At 37.3% G+C, this 21,270-nt stretch overlaps 1 protein-coding gene across 1 annotated transcript in view; it reads left to right on the top strand.

Moving 5' to 3' along the window:
* The first annotated feature begins 6,897 nt into the window (after positions 1 to 6,897).
* Positions 6,898 to 21,270, top strand: part of pth2ra (parathyroid hormone 2 receptor a) — a 102,522-nt gene continuing 88,149 nt past the window's right edge. The window contains exon 1 of the mRNA XM_036574447.1: positions 6,898 to 6,975. Coding sequence (XP_036430340.1) covers positions 6,918 to 6,975 — 58 coding nt within the window. The 5' untranslated portion in view covers positions 6,898 to 6,917. The remainder of the gene's footprint in view (positions 6,976 to 21,270) is intronic.

The raw sequence follows: 21,270 nt of genomic DNA, 5'->3' as shown, positions 1-21,270 counted from the left end.
GGGAGAGAAACACTGTCTCCTTAGCCAAGAGAGCACAGCACAGAATGTTCTTCCTGAGACAGCTGAAGAAATTCAATCTGCTGCAAAGTCCAGTTCTACACAGTGAGTCCATCCTCACAACATCCATAATGAACTGGTTTGGTTCCTCCACCTCACAAGGAGGAGCATAATCAGGACAGCGGGGAGGTTTATTTGATAGTCTTCCAACACTTCAGGACTTCTAGAACAGCAGGCAAATGAAGTGCTCTGGCAAGATCACAGCTGACCACGGTCAGCCTGGACCTCAACCAGTTCCCTCTGGTAGAAGATTCACAAGTACAACCAGACGTGCTAATAGCTTTTTCCCCAGAGCTGTAGTGTTCATCAACCACACTGGACACCTTGCAGTTTCACTTAAATAGAACCCAATTAACCTTCCTTACTGTATAACTCTATATAGGCAGTTAAACACAGACATTTTAAGATTCTGAAAGACATTCTATGATTTATTTGAAGCTTCTGACAGACAAATTAGCATATAGTTTAAATCGTAGCAGTTTCACAGTACTTTCTTCAGCAGTGAGCTCTGGTATAGAGCTGCTGCCACTGTTTTCCATTTCTAACGACCGACTGATTAGGCTACTGCTCATAGTCACAGTCATTGGTGTATCTACATTTTCCACAAGCCGTAGAGAGACATTTTTTCTTGCCCATTGGAAATCAAAACATGACTGATTGATTCCTCTGTCTTGTCTTGTTGCCTTTGCCCATGACAACCTTACATTTTGAAATATTTTTGTTGGCATGGCAACTTTTGCTTTTTAATGATCTGAGATCTGGAGAACATCTGGCTAACAAGTGAGGTTGCATAGCCACAGTTGCACGGTAGTTGTGCCTTTGGTGTGACCAAAGCAGTACAGATATTGTCACCAAGGTAGCTCAATTAGTAATATGAAGGAATGTGAGTGTAGTCAAGTATGTTCCTCACTAATGTACTTTAGTAGAAGTAAAAGTATTAGCATTTGAGAACATTTATATAATAGAGAATACATTACAAAGCAATCAAAATCACGCATAAATGCAACTTGTTACTCTGCAAATGAGACTGATTTCATTGCATTCTTGAATTAAATTTGGAGCGAATTTAGACTTGCGTGAATTGTATGCATTATATGAATTCTGACGAATTTGCAATCTTGACATTTGACTTTGCTTTAAAGAGCAATACATCCACTCAAACGTACAGCTTGGAAAGCCAGAGCCTCAATGTTTGTAATATTGTTATGTATATTTAACATGTTACTATATCTTATATTACACTATATACAATGTATATATATATGACAATATAAAGTTGCTGTCTGAACAAAACCCTGTATCTCCATTTTTGCTGTTTTTCAGTTTTTGGCCTAATTTAAAAATGACTGGTGCTCTTTACATTGTGTGTAGATTTCATGATGAATGGACCAAAAGAACTGACCTAAAATGACTTGGAAAGAAGTCTCATTCCATTGACTTACATTGGGTTTTTTTGCTTCTCCTGTAAAGTTACCATTTTGGAGATATGAGGTTTTGTTCCGACAGCAGTGATAACTAGTTACAAACTATTAAAAGGGATAGAACTCATAATTTGTACACATAATATTCAAAGGAATTTAGCATTCATGAGAAGTGCTACCAGTAATGGCACCTACTGTTTAGAGCACTTTGAGAGGATAAGGTAGAATTGCTTTTGAATTGCTATGCTGCACTTGTGTTGGAGAGGAAATACATTTAACATGTTGCACTCAGAACATTTCCAGTGGACACTTGTCACTTATCAGAAAGCACATGTAGATTACTGAGTAAGTACAAACACCTGCAATCATCTGCAATCATGGCTTTAAGTGGTCAGTTAGTGCTGACTGTGTACTGTGAGACAAGTTCAAATATGTGCTTCTGACTATTTCTGTTTGTTGCAATGTTGATGTATATCACTGCTGTCGGAACAAAACCTTGTATCTCTAAAATGATAACTTTACAGGAGAAGCAAAAAACATACTTTACTTTTAATATAAATCAATGGAACCAGAATTTTGAGCCATTTCTTTTGGTACTTTCATCATGAAATTTATACACAATGTAAAGAGCAACAGGCATTTTCAAAATATGCCAAAAACTGAAAAATGACCAAAATGGAGATACAAGGTTTTGTTCTGACAGCAGCAATATATATATATATATATAGATATATATCAACTCCACCTACTATATAGGTGCACTTCATAGTTCTACAATTATGGACTGTAGTCCATCTGTTTCTCTGCATACTTTTTTACCCTGTTCTTCAGTGGTCAGGACCCCCACAGGACCCCCACAAACCGGGTAATATTTGGGGTGGATAATTCACAGCACTGCAGTGACAGTATGAGTGGATCAGACACAGCAGTGCTGCTGGAGTTTTGAAGTGTATATGGATTTGAAGTGGAAAACAGATTTCCAAATTGGTACTTTTACAGGAAAAAGCAACAACCTTTTTAGCTGCTAATGTAAGATACTTTTATTCCAAAAAAAGATTTTATTCCAAATGATTTTGGAGCATTTCTATTGGTCCATTCATCATGAAATTTCACACAATGTACAGCTGTTGTGCTCAAATTATATAGACAAAAAAGGAGACATGTTTTTCTTTGGACAGCAACAACAGTAAATAACAAAAACATAAGTATCTTGATACTGGATCCTCTCACTGTAATATTGATTGTCCTTCAAAATCACACATACGCATAATTATACAAACAGAAGGTTGCAACATACTTCTTAAGAGCTTGATACAAAGTGGAAAGGCTGTTTTTGATCGTGTTTTCTTTGTCTATGTTGGTTTCTCTCAGGCAGTTTAGATTAAACTCGTATGGAATAATGCTCAATAGTGCATAATAGTGGAAACGTAGTGAAGGACATGCTCATAGTAGAGTAATAATTATCCATGAACAAAGGCGTCAGTGACAGTTTCCTAGTGCTGGCCTAATGATATCTTCAAAGCAGCTTGATTTTATTGACAGGCTCTGTCTACAGATCTAAACAACACATGGCATCACATGTGCCAGTCTAGGGCCAAGCCGTAACAGAAAATGAGAATGGACTCTCTCCCCAGACCTGGTGCCAGACCAAACAGTGGACACTATTTAAACCAGAAAACAGCTCAGGTTTATTTTGTTAAGATAAGAGGTTAAGCTGGATGAGGGGATGACTTCAAGGATGAGCATATGCCTAAAATAACAAACAAATGCAACTAAAGACGACAAAATTAACTAGCCTGATAGGAAATGAAAGAAAAATACAACAAACTACCATAAAATCCCTACATAAAACAGGAGAAAAGGGATAATCAAAAGAAAATTAATCCCAAATTTTCACAGTCTAGTAAAGCTTTCATAAATTTAACAATCAAAGCAAAGTGACTGCCGAGTTGAAGTGAAGTGAAGATTGCTGTTAGTCTAGACAGGTGTACTTCCAAGTAGGAGAGAGCCCTGAATGTCCCCCAGGTAGTGGCTTGGTGACCACTTTACATACAGGAGGGCACCCCCATCTGGCCTATTACATACCTGCACATAACAGACCAACAAAAGAACCACACAAAATGGTCATGAAAAGACACAAAGAAAGGCTATTACTGAAATGTCCTGGCCTCGTGCTAGGCCACCTCCAGCTGCTAGGGGAAGACAAGGCACCATTAAGGGCTCATTAGGGTTAAGCAGTAACAGCTGTGGGCACGCTACTTAAGTGGTGCTCACATGTTGCTTTTTGCTCAGTCTTTAGTTCACAATGCCACGTGCATGTCTCAGACTAAGCCGGTAATTTCGGTATTAGCTCCTCTCTTGAGACTCGAGTTCTGGTTTTTCTAGTATCTTTCAGCGTAAGTATTAAAAAACATTAAAGAGTATTAAAAAAGTATTTAAGTATTAAAAAAGAACACGTTTATCTTCCATTCCATGCTCTCAAGTCTCTACTGCTCTCTTGTCCATCTCTTGTGCTTGGCCAGTGGCATACCCCATAGTGTTCTGGTATCTGCACAAGGGAACTGCCAGTTCGATCCCCGCTCGTCTTGAGCCAGCCATCATATTACAATTACGAGCACATGTATTCTTAGTAGAGGAAAGTGTGAAAATTCAAGGGCTTGTAATGTACCTAGAGTGGCTATTGTTTCATCCCCATTAGCACTGAGATGAGGCTCTTTAAAAGAAATGCTGTAAGGTCTATAATGTGTTGCACTCTTGACCCTGGTTAGTGTATTTTCCTCATGTATGGTAAAGTGCTCCAGGGCCTAACAGGGAATTACAGTAAAAGGCTGCCTATTTCAGTACTTCACAAAAGGTTGTCATACTAGTCTTTGGCAATTACTGCACAGAGGGGAATCTCAGTGTGGATGTGAGACTTAAGCAGAATAATAGAGGTGAAATGTGATGTTGACATTCAGACTTCAGTACAGAGAGTACCTCAGTCAAATATGAGGAGAGCGATGAGGCAGAATGTCAGAATTGAATAAAACATGTAAGCTGGAAATAACTGTCAGAGGAACTGCACTGTGGCCCGCAGTGGGGGAAAGCAAAAAAAATAAGGTTGTAGTAATGTAAGAATAAATGGTGATGTAGCAGGACCAGTTCTTGGCAAAGAGGACTTTGGCAATTGCCTAGGGTGGCAATTTTTCAGGGGCAACACTGGCGCTCCCAAAAGTCTTTGTCAGCAGTGCAAGTGCAAGTAATTAAATAATATAAAATAACAGTGAACAGTGTGATTCTTGGCTAAAACTGCTTATGCGTGTGTTTAGTCAGTGTTCAGTCATGCACAAATGTTAGAAACCAAACAAAAGTTATTTGTATTCCCCCTTGTGGAGAAAATTCAGCCTGATAAACAAAGTGAGCAACAAAGTCAGGTCCATGTGCTTCGCTTGCAAAAACAAATTTTTCCCTCATTATAGTGGAAGTACTTTGGAATTCAGCTGCAGTTAGTTGTGGAAAACCATTAAGTCTTGTTTCTTACACTGTTTATTTAAGTTATTTTATATATGTAGTAATGGTACATTAAATTGAGGTTGCAGTACTGGTAGGTTAAAATGAGGTTGCAATAAAATGAGGTTACAGTAATGTATTGTAAATTGAAGTTACAGTATTGGTAAGTTGAAAAGAGGTTGCAGTCATGGCAAGTAAAACTGAGGTTGCAGTACTGGTAAATTAAACTGAGGTTGCAATAAAATGTTAATTTGAGTTTGTAGTAGTGGTAAGTTAATTTGAGGTGTGCAGTAACGGTATAATAAATTGAAGTTGTGGTAATATGTTGACGTTGTAGTAATGGTATGTAAAAGTAAGGCTGCAGTAGTGGTAAGTTAATTTGAGGTTTGCAATAATGGTAAGTTAATTTGAGGTTTGCAGTAATGGTAAGTTAAATTGACGTTTCAGTAGTGATAAGTTAATTTAAAGTTAGAATAATGGTAAGTTAATGTGAGGGTGCAGTAATAGTTAAAAGTTAAACTAAGATTATAGTCAAGATAAGTTTAACTGAGCTTGGAGTAATGGTATGTTAAATTGAGGTTGTGCTAATATGTTAAACTGAGGCTGTAGTAATGGTACATTAAAATTAAGGTTGCATTAGTGATAAGTAAAACTGAGGTTGCAGAAGTGGTAAGGTACATTCATTTTGAAGATGTAGTAAGTCTTTTATTTCATTTTGAAGATGTAGTAAGCATTTTATTTCTGTAATGTTAAGTTAAATTGGTTGTAGTGCTGGAAAGTTATATTAAGGTTGCAGTCAGTGTAAGTTAAATTGAGGTTGCAGTACTGGTTAAATCAAGGTTGTAATCAGGGTTAATTAAATTGAGGTTGTAGTGCTGGTAAGTTAAATTGAAGTTGCAGTAATGGAAAATTAAATTGAGGTTGTGGTAATATGTTAAATTGAGATTTTAGTAGTGGTTCATTAAATTAAGGCTGCAGTAATGATAAATTAAATCGAGGTTGCAGAAGTATTAGGTTAAATTGAGGTTGAGGAAGTGGTGAGTCAAACTGAGGTTGCAGGAATAGTATGTTATATCTGTAATGTTAAGTTAAATTGGTTGTAGTCATAGTAAGTCAAAATAGGTGTTAGTTGAATTGAGGTTGCAGTAATGGAAAGTTAAATTGAGGTTGTGGTAATTTGTTAAATTGAGATTGTAGGCAGTAGACAAATATTTATTGGAAGCATATCATAATATTTAGTGTATAAAATGACACTTTGGAAATTGTGTGTTTGCATTTTATTTAACGTTTTTTCATCTACATAACAGCCACATCTTTGCATTTTTCCTGAGCCTCACTGAAGTCAAAAAAACTAACTAATTAAAAAATGTGTAGATTGATGTCTTTATTATTGGTTACTACTGGTAGGCAAAGAGACTCAATAGATAGGACTGTATACATGACTGAACACTCTTGATCCTGCATGGTCTTAATAGGGAAACCATTTATATGCATAGAGAACTTCTATTTTTTCATATGCTAAGCTGTGATTACATTGTTAGAGTTGTTGAATATAGTGGGACTTTGGAGGACCCCCTCACACCTGACAGATCAGGTTCATTATACAGGAGAAACCATCATCGCCTCTCCTCCAGTAGCCACGGCAACACACAACTTTGATTTTCCAGTTCATGGTCGAATAGGCAAACTTAACCAGCCCAAGTCTCTATCCTCTTTTACAGCCCCATACTTTTCCCAGAAACCTGGGCCAATTTTCAAACTGACACTTTGTTCTGAGCACTGCATTTCCATTTTTGCAGAAATGTCTTTTTTGTGATGGCCTATGTAATTTCCCAGAAGTAAAGAATATTCTAGCTTTGTGAGATGGATGAGGGTAAGAAACCGTTAACTGTTGTTGTGATTACACAGGCAGGCTCAGATGGCGAGATCACGGCAGAAGAGCAGGTGCAGATGCTGCTGGAAGCCAGACTGCAGTGCCTCCAGACAGTTTCTAGCCATGACCTCGCAGGTAAGAGAAATTACCCTGGCAATTTTCTCAAATAGCTTTTTCATTCTGCACTCACTAACCTTTTGACCTAAACCATATCAAAGTGCTTAGGGTACAACACATTCCAGAGTAGCGCTAAATTGATATGTAATTGCAATAAAAAATAAAAAAGTTTGGCTTGTCTGTTTGTACCCAGGTGCAAGTAGCACTGGCCAAAGTGCAGCTATTTGTACTCTGAAAGAAAACAAACAAACATACAAACAAAAAACAGGTGCATGTCTACCAACTGGGCAAGAGCTGTGAGTGCAGTAGAAAAAAATTCACAAGAGCTTTTTGCAAACATTGAATATAAATTGTCTTTAATGTAGAGTTATATTGAGTGGTTTTATCTGAGTGATGCTGGAGTTGACATCAAATTGGAAGAACAGCAAGGTGCAAAAAGCATCTGCCAACAATATTTTTTTTCACTCAATTTATATGGAGGTTTGCATGTTTTTCGCAGATTTTAATGATTTTGCTAAATTAATTTAGAATTTCCAAAAGTGTGAATTAAAATAGAACTTTGTTATTGGTAAATTCTGTCCGACCTGTATTAAATTAAAAACTGGACATTACATGAAAATTTTGCCTTATAAACCTGTACTCTCAATCAAAATGTGATGATTTCCAAAAAACATTGGGACAAGAGCATGTGTGTCATTTATTATTACTTATTTATTATTACTTATTATTTATTATTTATTTATTACTTTATTAGTCCCACAATGGGGAAATTCTCAGTGTTACACCAGCGAAGGGACAGCAAGGCACTCAAGAAAAGAAAAAAAGTAACAAGAATAGAATTTACAAGCAAGTAATTAACTTTGTTAATTACTTAACAAGGTTTTTATAGTTTGTTACTTGTTACTTTATAGACAATATATATATAATACTAAAAGTAAAAAATAATATAAAAATATAAACTCTATCCTTCACAAAAATTAACAATATAAAGGATTATAATCAATAACAGCTAAAATATTTACACTGTAAGGATATTTTGCCTGGATTTCACATGGAGTACTTCAAATGAGGTACTGATTTATATTATACATGGGATGGTGAGGAGTTAACAATATAAACATAATAAATAGGAAAGCAAAAAATCTTTACGCTATAGATATATTTTAAAAATATTGCACATGGAGTATTGATTATATTGCACACAGGAAATGGTGATGAATTCCACAGTTTATGTTCTGTAGGTGTGTGAGGTCTAATGGGGGGTGGAGGAGAGTTCTACTGGGAGCAGTGCTGATTTAAGGTGGGACAGGAAAATTACCTAGTTAGCTACCGAGACACCAGCATACTACTAGCGTTTTTTTATGCTTGCTATGAAGAAAATGACCATAATATATTGAAATGACATTAAACTGATATCATACAAAGGTTAACATAATTTTTGATTGGAGAAAATACTCACATTTGTGGGTTTCTGTGGTCTCTTGCGCAGCCGTCTTGCCATTTTTCTTTTTTTCTCATAACACTCTGTTTGGAGCGTGCCTCTGAAAAACCTCCATTTCCAGGGCCATATAGCCCTAACACTTCACCCTACCCCTCTATCTCAACAAAACTCTGGACATACTACCCCCAGATGTGAACGTGCAAAATGGAGGGGTAAAGGCTAAATGGTAGGTGCAAAGAGTGAAATGGGATTGGGCCTTAGTAATAGATTAGGGACTGAAGACAAATTAATCCAGCTTTGAAAGTGGAATTTTATGCCATTGATCTGTTATACAAGTCTTTAGCTGTGCAACCCTAAAGGGCCTTTGATGTCGCATTTAGTGGTTCATAATGCACCACAAATTTTTTAATAGGAGACTTTTAAACTGAAGACCCTAGCACCTGCACTCTCTCATTACGCAGCCATGTTGGAACCCATGCAGAATGTGTTGTCATGTTGAAATAAGCATGTTGTCTAGAAAAAGATGCCATCTAGAAGGCAGCATCTGTTGCTCAGAAATGTGTACATATCTTTCAGTCTTGATGGTGGCTTTACAGATTTGCACCCACTAATACCCCCCACCATATCATGGCCTTGGCAGCAGTCTCAATAATCCTTTTCCACTTTGGCCTGGAGAACATTACATCCATTATTTTCATAAAAAAAAAAAATCTGAAATGTTGACTTATCAGACCACAGAATTTACACTGCGCATCAGTCCATTTCAATGGCCTCACACTAGTAAAGGCCCAGAGAAGTCGGCGGTGTTTCTAGATGTTGTCGAAATATGGCTTCTGCTGTGCATAGTACAGTCTTTTGCATTTGTGGTGCAGTGGATGCAGTATTTATTGACAATGAGCCCATAAGATGACGTCCATTACATAAGCATGCTGGGTTTTAATGCAGTGCCATCTGAGGGATCAAAAATTATGTTCAACCTAACACTTTTTCTCTATATTCCCTGAATCTTTTGATATTATGCACCGTAAACGTGATTTTTTTTATTTATTTGCATTTCACATACTGCCCCAACTTTTTTGGAATTGAGGTTTGTACAAGAATAATGCCAAAATGTTCTTTGGAGATCAGTATATGGCATCAGTCCAAAGATACCTTTCCGACACCTTTATTTTGAAGTGTAGAGTACTTTCATTCTCAACCCTTTGGCAACACTATTTTTTTTTCCACACCTCATTGGCTTTTTTGGTTTGTTATTCATTTTGCCTCATACTGATGAAACAGTAGAACATTGCTGCCTGTGGATAAAAAAACACCTTTGTTTTGGATGATTCACAATGAACTGAATTCAGTGGCTGCACATCAGTAATGGATTTACAGGGCAGCCCTAAAATCAGATTTGCCTCACCTGCCCATACCCCCTTTTATCACCTTAACCCATCATCCAGCTTTTAGCTGATTATTTTGACTCATATGCCACATCAAACTCATCACACCATTTTTGATCCAGTTCATGAACCTAGTCAGAGAACAAACTGAAAGCATTAGCAAGTCAGTAATTCAAGCTAATATGCTTTAATTTCCCCATTTCCTGTGTCATGTGTAAATGGAAGGCATAACACAGTCTTGTTAGAAAAATAGAGATTAGATTATTAGAAATAGGAGACATATTTGATAGAATCCAGTCTTGCATGATGAAGGGAACCTATAACTCTGTACTGTTGACCTCTTGTTTACTGACTTTTTGGTGGAAGTACAATATCATCCAGAATAGTCTGTTATTATTCTATTATTTTAAAAAGTAGTTGCTTTTGAAGATCAGTACCAGATCAACACGGGTAGATTTTTGAGCCCCCTAAAATTTTTTAAATTCTTGCCTCACCTCATTTCCCTCAGCAGAACATGAACAGAATATGAGCAACATGACTGAAATTGGCTGAAATTGCATTGTTTCTCAAAAGCACTAATCTTGGCTATCAAAGCAAAACTCTATAAATGAGCTGTTTTTGAGGACAGATACATTATGCAAAGCTCATTAAAATCTCTGCAGTCGTACTCGATTATTCAGCTAGATCAGAGGTGTCAAACTCAACCACTAAAGATGCCACGTTAAAAAAATCTCAACAAATCTGTGGGCCAAAGAAAAAAAAATTGTTTTTATTTCATTAATGTTGTGCTATAACCTGAATTAGCCATTGTTTATTCAAAGCAAAGCCAAAACTTTAGCAGTAAAATACAGACATTTACAGTAGACCATGAAATATTACATGAATACTTGAAATATTTAAAGTTTAAATGTCCCTTGGAGCTCGGTCATTAAACCTACCTATTTGCTTGAACTAGACACCTGGATCCTTTCTTTGCTGCAAGTTCATTAATACTCGGGCTCAGTTTTTGAGCTGCTGAGCTGACATTTGATATTGGTTGAACTGCAGCTGAAATGCAGTTATTATGTTTGGTGATATGATTGGTGTGGGATTGTGTAGAATTATGTAGAATTGAGGTATAAATACTGTCCCATAGACTGTTGTTGGTGTAGGAAAGCTGGAGCAAACATAACGTTGCAGTGCATGCTGGGGATTGTAGTGCAGCACATTGTGAAATGGGCTAATATTAATAGAAAATTTAAATACTTTTGCGGGCCGGATAGGATTGTGTCGTGGGCCTGATCTGGCCCTGTGTTTGGCCCTGATCTGGCCCTGTGTTTGACACATGGAAGCTAGATCATGAAAGTCAGTCGTAGAACAATGGAGATGGTTTAACGTGACATCATAACACAAAAAAAGAGGTTGTGTTGCACTACACAGAAAATTGTGACAGCTCACGTTTATTTCTGGAAAAATGGGGGATATACTATCGTTCCTGTTTTTGTTCTTTTTTCAGTCTGATTTGTGATTTTTGTTTTCGTTTGTTTTTTTTTTTGTGTGGCATTTTCATTGAAATTAACCTCAAAATTCTTGTTCTTCCTACAAACTGTGACTGGATTAAACCACTGAGCATTTACACATGGTGGTCCACTAAAGGGGTAACTTTACTGAAGTGTTTCAGTTATGTATCAAAAAGCCTAAAAATCACAAAAACAGTCTTAGTCCCATGCCAAAAAGAAGATTCAATTGATTTGTCAAATTTTCTGCATTATTCAACCATTGAGATGTAAACGGAGTCATTTAGAGTGGTCCACTGTGGATACATTTGTCAGAATTGGTGATAGGAGCCAGAACCATTTAATGCCTCTAAAAAGTACATGAAAATGTTATGAATATGCTGTCTGATGTCTGAGACATGATAGTTTTGAGAGAAGATTATGGCCTACAACATATTTTTAAAATCCAATCCTGGTAAGGGGGAACATGCCAGGTATTCAAAGCCTAAATAGTCCCCAAAGAAAGCTTTTCTTTCAGATTTAGCACTATTTTAACATCATCAACATTACACATATAAACTCAGAAGACACGTGTAGGTTCACTGGTGGTTTTGAATAGTAAATAAAATGGCTATAGTTGTGTTGTAGTCATGGCGACCCCTGGTTCCTATCACCACCACTGTAAATCTGAGTCTGTAAGTTTCTCTACAATGAACCACTTCACACCAAACCATCTGAATTACTTTGTTTCCATCTCAACCACTGAATTTTGCAGAAATGTTTTAAAATCTCCTTTAGAAATTCCCTTTTAAAGTACACTATATGGACAAAAGTATTGGGACACCTACACATTACACCCACAGGAGCTTTTAAGACTCCCCATTCTAAATCCATAGGCATTAATATGGAGTTGGTCCCTTTTGCAGCTGTAACAGCTTCCACTCTTCTGGGAAGGCTTTCTACAAGATGTTGGAGAGTGTTTGTGGGAATTTCTGCCCATTCATCCAGAAGAGCATTTGTGAAGTCAGACACTGATGTTGGCTGCGAGGGCCTGGCTCACAATCTCCATTCTAGTTCATCCCAAAGGTGTTTGATGGGGTTGAGGTCAGGGCTCTGTGAGGGCCAGTCAAGTTCTTCCACACCAAACTCACCCAGTCATGACTTTATGGACCTTTCTTTGTGCACTGGAGCTCAGTCATGCTGGAACAGAAAAGGTTCTTCCCCAAACTGTTCACACACAATTTGAAGCAAAGAATTGTCCAAAATGTCTTGGTCTGCTGAAGCATTAAGATTTCCCTTCACTGGAACTAAGGGTTCTAGGCCAACCCCTGAAAACAACCCCATAGCATCATCCCACCACCAAACTTTACAGCTGACACAGTGCAGTCAGGCAGGTAACGTTCTCCTGGCATTCGCCAAACCCAGACTCGTCCATCAGACTGCCAGATAGAGAAGCGTGATTCATCACTCCACAAAATGCATTTCCACTGCTCCAGAGTCCAGTGGCAGTGTGCTTTAACCCCTCCCTCAACCTGTTTGGCATAGTACATTTTGATCTTAGGCTTGTGTGTAGCTGCTCTGCCATGGAAACCCATTTTGTGAAGCTAATGCACAGTTCTTTTGCTTCCAGAGGCAGTTTGGAACTCTTTAGTGATTCAACAGAGGATAGGCACTGTGCACTTCAGCACTCTGCGGTCCTGCACTGTGAGTTTGCGTGGTCAAAAAATTTCACAAACTGGCTTGTGGCTGAGGTGGCATCTTATGACAGTGCCATGTTTAAAGTCACTGAGCTCTTCAGTACGACCCTCTACTGCTAGTGTTTGTCTATCGAGACTGCTTAATTTTGTCCACCTGTTAGCAATGAGTGTGATTGAAACACCTGAACTCAATAGTCAGGAGGTGTGTATATATAGTGTATGCTATTTTTGGACTTTTCACATGATTGTGTAAGTAACTGTTTTGTTTTGTCGTACCATCAATAGAAATGTTTACTTAAATGTCGTGCTTTTAAAACTGTTCACCTCTCAGGGCTCTTCTGTGCACTGAGGCATTCCAGGTTTTACCCAAAAACATTTTAAGGGAAACTGCTTTTGTCCAGTTTGAATGCTGTGAAGGCAGCAGCACTCTCAGGTCAGGACCCTGCTGGTGCACAAATGGACCTTCACTCTAGTCCCAAAAGCCAGGAATAAAAACAGCAAAGCTATTAATTCAGTTTATTGAAGTAGGCTGTTTTGTTTTCTGCCTATTTGTCCATCCTAAACATTAAATAATTCACTGCAAGCTCATTTATTTCTCTCAGCTGTGAGTGTCTGAAGAATGGGGTAATATTTCTCCACACTGCCTTCATTATTAGTACATATTCAAGTATGAATTTTTTATGGGATGTGCAGAATCCAAAAGTAAATGGTTTTTCTTGGCTTGATGAAGTGTAAAGGTAAACTTTAGGTGGACTTCATAAGTTATCAGACAGTTATTGGACACCCAGGGTGAGGACATTATGTAGAAAGACACAGACTGGGTTAAACTGACCCAGCATTCCTGGCTTATATGAATAACCTAACAGACTGGGTCACTTACCCTAATAAATGACTATGTTTATCTGATGATTATATCACTGTCCATTTTATCAGTTCAACTTTCTATATAGGAGCACTTTGTAGATCTACAGTTACAGACTGTAGTCCATCTGTTTCTCTGCATACTTTGTCACTCTGCTCTTCAGTGGTCAGGACCCCCACAGGACCCTCACAGAGCAGATACTATTTGGGTGGTGGATCATTCTCAGCACTGCAGTAACACTGACATGGTGGTGGTGTGTTAGTGTGTGTTGTGCTGATATGAGTGGATCAGACACAGCAGTGCTGCTGGAGTTTTTAAACACCTCAGTGTGGACTGAGAATAGTCCACCAACCAAAAATATCCAGCCAACAGCGTCCTGTGGGCAGCGTCCTGTGACCACCAATGAAGGACTAGAGGATGATTAGCTCATACTGCACAGCTGTCGTCTCTGGCTTTACATCCAATAGAGTGGACAGTGAGTGGACACAGTGTTTAAAAACTCCAGCAGCACTGCTGTGTCTGATCCACCCGTACCAGCACAACACACACTAACACACTGCCACCACCTCAGTGTTACTGCAGTGCTGAGAATGATCCACCACCCAAATAGTACCTGCTCTGTGAGGGTCCATGGGGGTCCTGACCACTGAAGAACAGGGTAAAAGGGGGCTAACAAAGTATGCAGAGAAACAGATGGACTACAGTCTGTAACTGTAGAACTACAAAGTGCACCTATACAGTAAGTGGAGCTGATAAAATGGACAATGAGTGCAGAAACAAGGAGGTGGTCATAATGTTATGCCTGATCTGTGTATATATACTGTTTTATCTGTGAACAGAGAATCTCATGTGTGAGAAATGCTACAAACAGACATTGAATGAAAAAATGTAAAAGTAGATGAAGCTATTGAAATGTATTTACCTTGGAGTGGAATCTGAAATCATATCTCCTCTGTCAAAAATAAGAGAATGTTTTTGAAATGATTGGACTTGATAATGTTTGGTGAACTTTGGTGAAAGTAACCTTTTATGCACCTTCAGAAAACTGGAACACAATAAAAGCTTTTTAGTGTATTTACACTAGAGCTTACCTACTGCTCAAACTGTCAACTGAAGTGGCTGCATTACAGCCCTGCCAGAGCACGAACAGAGAACACTTCAAGTGGGATTTGGGGGGCGGGGAGGAGGTGCACAGTCTTAAAGCAGTCACAGGAATAGACTCTCTACTTTAATCTCATAGACAGTTTTATTTCAGATCCACAGTTTTTTATTGTTCTGGCTCTGATGTCTTTGTCCAATTACTTACCGAATTGATAAACTGCATTTATAAAAGTGAATAGAGTATAAAATGGAATGGAGTGGAAGTTAATTTGATGTGTTTGTGAGATTTGGATTGATAAAATTTTGCTTTGCCTCATTTTTAAAGGTTCTCTTCGACTTGAAAGTGGACAAAAGCAGTTCAACTGTTTGCAACTGTTGGGTTGAATGGTACTGTTAAATTTGAAGCCCAAGCCTGCCTGCACAACAAGGTTTCTTTACATTTAGCTATTCAACACCGTGAGCTTGGCTTTGTTGTACACATAGACAATACTAGAGAGAGAGAGAGAGAGAGAGAGAGAGACAACAAGAGAGAAAATGTGTGAATGCACAAAGATTTCTTCAAATATATTACCTGTGGCTTCAAACATATGTCAGCAATGTCCAGAAACGCCGCCAACTTCTCTGGGCTCAAGCTCCACTGAAATGCACAGTAGAAACATGTACTGTGATCTGACTAGCCAGCCTTTCATATTGTTTATGGAAATAATGGACAATGTACTAATATCTCTGCATCTTGTAGGGTGATACTCAAATGATAATCTAGCATCCAGTAGCTTTTGGCTGCACTGAAAAAAATTAATGTCAAGGACAAAATCTGTGATCTACGATACCTGTCTTTATTAAATGTCAGTTAATGGTGAAGGTTTAACTTAGACAGGAGGCTCTTGGGCTCGGTTTCAGACAAAATTTTCTTGAACTTGAGTGTTTTCAACTTAAAATTACTGATGTGGGTCAGTTCAGAGTTTGGGCTCAGGTCTGAATTGGGCTGAAAAGTCGGGTTGGCTCAGGTTTATTCAAAAAATTATCAGGCTGTGAAGTTTGGACCAAAATTTCAGCCCTGGTTAATGCTCTACTCCCTGTAACTTGCTTTTGAGACACTGTTGTTTATTTCATAATTTATGGCTGAATTAAAAATCTGTGCAAAACTGGCTGGCACTAGACGCTCAAACATTGTACATTGCAGAATATGTAACACAGTTTTCCATGGACATAGTCAATAAGCTTTATGTTTCGGCTTGTGCACAAGCAGAAGAACATCAGTCCCTGAGTCTCCTCAGTTGTGAGTCATAAAGCAGCATGCTTTCAACTGGCAGGAACAATGGTAGGTTTTTCTACAAGAGCATCACTTCTTTCAAGAAAACTAGGAGTCCTTGACTACATATTCAAATTGTAGCCTTGAAGGAGAGAGTATAGAATAGCTGCTCCTCAAAGAGTGGTCAAAAGGCTTTTGACAATGAAGTACATACGAAATTGCTTCAACTCACTGGGTATCTACTTAGCAGATGGTGGTTTTGGAGCTCATGTCCATCCCTGCCGTGCTTACAGAATTAGAATCAGAATCATGTTATTTCACCAAGTATGTTACATATTCAAGGAATTTGTCTTGGTCAGTGCACACATGAATGACATGTAACATACTGGACAAATCAGACACACAGAGTGGAAACAAATCATTGATTAAGGGTCAAATAAAATAAAAACACTAAACATCTTTTCCTCCTTCTTTTCCCTCTGAAGCTGTCAGAGTTCTGCTGAAAACTTTGGTTTATGGTTACTGTATTTCACCCATGCTGTGGTTGAAATGCAGCTGTCCTTGCAGAAACCGGTGTATGAGGTCACTGTGTTACCAAGTGATACCGTATTAACCCTCAACCCCCAACAGGGAAACCTGATGGCTACAGTCATGTTTGTGGCAGCAGTATAACTGCAATGTGGAAAAAACATATTACCTTGACTCCTCCTGGGATTGCATTCCAAATTACAGACCAGCTTGAAAGAATATTTTTGAGGTGGTTATTTACAACTTCCAGAGGGAGAGCTGAGTGACACCCTGGAAGGGTGGAGTTGATATGGAGACGCTAGTATGAGCACAGGTATTGCTAGAAGAACCTTAATTGAAAATGAGTTTTGTTTTGTTTGAAGTTTGTTCAAGCTTTATAATTATCCAATAGTTTGGTAGTGATTGTTTATAATCACATACTTGCTATATATCATTGCTGTCTGAACAAAACCTTCAAATCTGTCTCTGTTTTTACAGAATTTGAAAATGCCAGTTGACCTTTACATTCTGTTATTTCATGATGAATGGAGGAATAAAAATACACTAAAATGACTTGGATTTTTTTTTTCCATGGATGTCCATTTAAAAATGAAGAACTTCTTTCCTCCTTCCGTAAAGTTGTCATTTCTATAATGATAGTGACAATATAGATTAATAAATGCGACCATTTAAATTCTGAACCAAGAAATGGGGGGAGGGGTTTCATTAGGGGGGAAAATCAAACATCAGTCAAAGCTTGAGAAAATAAAACCATTATTTAGACACAATCAGCCAAAACCTCAAGAAAATAAAACCATTATTTTGACATAATCAAAATTTTGATAAAATAATACATTATTTTGACATAATCAGTCAAAATCTCAAAAAAAAAACACAATTATTTCAATGTAATCAGACAAAATGTCAAAAAATAAAACATTATTTCGACATAATCAGGCAAAATCTTGAGGATCAAAACTAATCAGATAAACTTTGAGAAACATTTTGACATGACAAAATTAAAAAAAAAAACATTATTTCAACATAGTCAAGATAAAAAAAAAGATTTTCAACATAATCAGTCAAAATCTTGATAACATAAAACAATTGTTTCAACATAAGTAAAATCTCAAAAATATGAATCATTTTGATGTAATCAGACAAAATCTTGAAAAAATAAATTATCTTGACATAATCAGACAAAATCACAAGAACATAAAACATTATTTCAACATAGTCAGACAAAATCTTGAGAAAATAAAAAATTTGTTCAACATAATCAGTCAAAATCTTACGAAAATATAAAATTATTTCAACATAATCAATCAAAAACCTGAGAAAGCAAAACATTTCAGTATAATCAGTTAAAAACTCTATTATTATAACAATCAGTTAAAATCAGAGAAAACAAGTAATTAATTCAACTTAAGTCAGAATTTTGAGAAAATGAAACATTATGTCAACATAATCTGTCAAAATCTTGAGAAAAATAAAAAATTATTTCAACATAATCAAAAATGTGAGAAAATGAAAAATTATTTCATCACAATTAGTAAAAATCTTAAGAAAATAAGACATTATTTTGGCATAATCAGTCAATACCTTGAGAAGTCATTGTTTTGAAATAAAAGTCATCACTGCTGTCAGAAACAGAAGGGAAGGCTGCTCCTTTCCTCAGGTGTGTATGGATGGACCAACAGCCAGGTAGACTTGCTTCCTCCAGTGGGTTCTTTGTTCTCTGCGAGCTCAGAATAAGGGCTTTGTTCAGACACTTTCATCAGATGTTTAAATGCAAATGATACACCTCATAAATGACAAAGCACACCTTCTTCTTTATTCACTTAGGCTGCATTAGTGCTAAAAGCTTTGCTAATTAGAGAGAAATATGTGTGTGGCAATTATGTGCTAATCAACTCATCAATCTATAATCTACAGTACTGTTCAAACGTCAGACACCTACATTTATTTAATTCACAGTTTAAAAAGCCATTAAGTAAGACTCAGCAGGTAAATATCAAAGATTTTTCAGTGTTTATTTTGTCCACTCTTTGGCCCAGTCCCATTTCACCCCTCGCCCCTACCACTTAACCCTACCCCTCCAGTTTGCGCATTCATGTCTAGGGGTAGGGTGTCCCGATTTTTGTTGAGATAGAGGGGAAGGGCGAAGTGTTAGGGCTACTGAGGTTTATCAGAGACACTCCAAACAAAGTGTTATGAGAAAAAAAGAAAAACCAGCAAGACGGCTGAACAAGAGACCAAAGAAACCCACAAATGTGAGAATTTTCTCCATTCGAAAATTACAATAACCACTGTATTATCTTAGTTTAATGTCATTTCAATGTATTATGGTCCTTTTCTTCATAACATAACAGCATAAAAAATCGCTAGTAATATGCTGATGTCTTGGTGGTTAGCTAGCTAAATTTCCCATTCCACCTTAAATGGTTAATGGTTCCACCATTTAAGGTGGAACAGGAGATTTTGAACAAGAAGCTGGCGAAGATTTGACTTCAGCTTCATATCACTGAAGAATTAAGGGTGGGCCATAATAAATAATTGCCCCCATCTTTGAAGGCATATGATGCCTTAAATGTAGCTAAAGCCCAGCAGTGAGGACCTGAACCTCTATTACTGCAGACTGGCTACCGCTAGTAGCTGTTAATGAAGTAATGTTCTTTTTATTTGAGGGTCCCATTTCATAGAGGAAGATTTCAACCACTACCCCTGTAACTCAGTTCCGAAGGGCAAGGTGACACTCGAAAACAAGGGGTAGGTATAAAAATAAGAAATGGATTGGGCCTTAGTCTTTATTACAGCTTCCGCTCTTTTCAGGAGACTCACTTTCAGTTTCTCAAAGAAATCTGCAGGGATATTTTTCCACATCTCCAAAGTTTAGTCTTAGAAGTTGGTTGTACTTTCTGCCTCTCATAATCCAAGTAATCCAAACACATTCAGTGATGTTGAGATCTGGACTCTGGGGTGGTCAGTCCACTGTTCTGAGAACAACAGCAGCTTCTTTGTTTCACTTCTTTGTTTCAGTAAGAACAGCTTGACAGCTACACATCCTTTCAGACCAATAGTGTTGAGTTGTCTTCTCACAGTGGAAGGATGGACAGAAATCATTATTTCAACATAATCAGTCAAAATCTTAATAAAATAGAACAGTAGATGGAAAGAAACATGGATTTTTTCAGATCTGAAGCAAGAGTGGATCTCGTTTTCAAAGATAAAACGTTAAGTGCTGTTTACCTGATGAGGGTAGTTTTGGTGGTCCACAAGGTTTTCCAGGTGGTTGTTTATTCCATTTTCTCTAGGATATAAAGAATTTTTGATCTCCAGTTTCCAGTCTATAATCTGGAATATATATATATATATATATATATATATATATACCCTGCATCTCATTTATCTACCTCAGACTCAGTAATTGCTCATATGGAAATGTGTACACTTGTACATATCATAGCTCTTATTTCATAATATTACTGTTACAACAACTGTACATTGGAAATAGTGCAATACTGGTGTATATTAATGGGTATATTGTGTATATATGTATATTTTTAGAGTCTAATGTGTACATATACATATATCTCTGCTGTTGGAACAAAACCTTGTATCTCCAAAATGGTAACTTTACAGGAAAAGGAAAAAACATACTTTACTTTTAATGTAAGTCAATGGAACCAGACTTTTTTCCACGTCATTTTGGGCCATTCCTTTTGGTCCATTCATCATGAAATTTACACACAATGTAAAGAGCAAAAATGGAGATACAAGGTTTTGTTCAGACAGCAGCGATATATTTTTTTCTTATGTATTTTTTCTGTGTATGTAAGTACTATAAGGGGGCTATGCACCTAAGATTTTCACTCACCTTATCACCTGTGTAAATGCGATGTGACAAACATGATTTGATTTGATTATATCTAATCTCTCCTCAGAAGCATTTCCTGAGGAATAAATAACTTGTACTTTGAGTGGAAATTGAATAAATAAGGCTCTCTGACTTTTAAACAGTACACTCTCAGAAAAAAGGTACCATACTGTCACTGGGGTGCTACCCTCAAGGGTACATCTTCAGCAACGTTACATAGGGGACAGATTGGACCGTGTTCCCTTGAAATTATATATATCTTTAAGTTATACTGACTCCAGGTCTTTTTTTATTGTTCTGTTTTAAAACATTGGCTTGTGAAAAGGTACTAAAACACACATTAACCCTGGGGAAAAAAACACAATTGGACCTTAAAACCACTGTTATACCTTTGAGGGAACATTTACATTGTTTGTACCTTGATGAAAGAAAACTGTACATGCACAGAACCTTTATTTCTTACAGTGTACAGTATGATTTTGATGCATTTTGACTAGTAAATAAATATGCAAGTCTAGTCTTTGTAATGATTTTCAATTCAATAAGAACATCAGAGGACAATAGAGTAGCTTGGTTCGTGTTACTGTAGTGTGTGAACTATTGAGTCTGCTTGGAATGAAGTCCTCCCACTCGTTTTATGCATAATGTGGGGGATGTAGAACATGTGCAGTCAAGGTCATGGTCTGTTTTGAAAGCAGAATAATGGGGGGCTGACC

The sequence above is a fragment of the Colossoma macropomum genome, unplaced genomic scaffold (genome assembly GCF_904425465.1).
Source record: "Colossoma macropomum unplaced genomic scaffold, Colossoma_macropomum, whole genome shotgun sequence".
Taxonomy (NCBI): Eukaryota; Metazoa; Chordata; class Actinopteri; order Characiformes; family Serrasalmidae; genus Colossoma; species Colossoma macropomum.
This window is presented reverse-complemented; position numbering and strand designations above follow the sequence as displayed.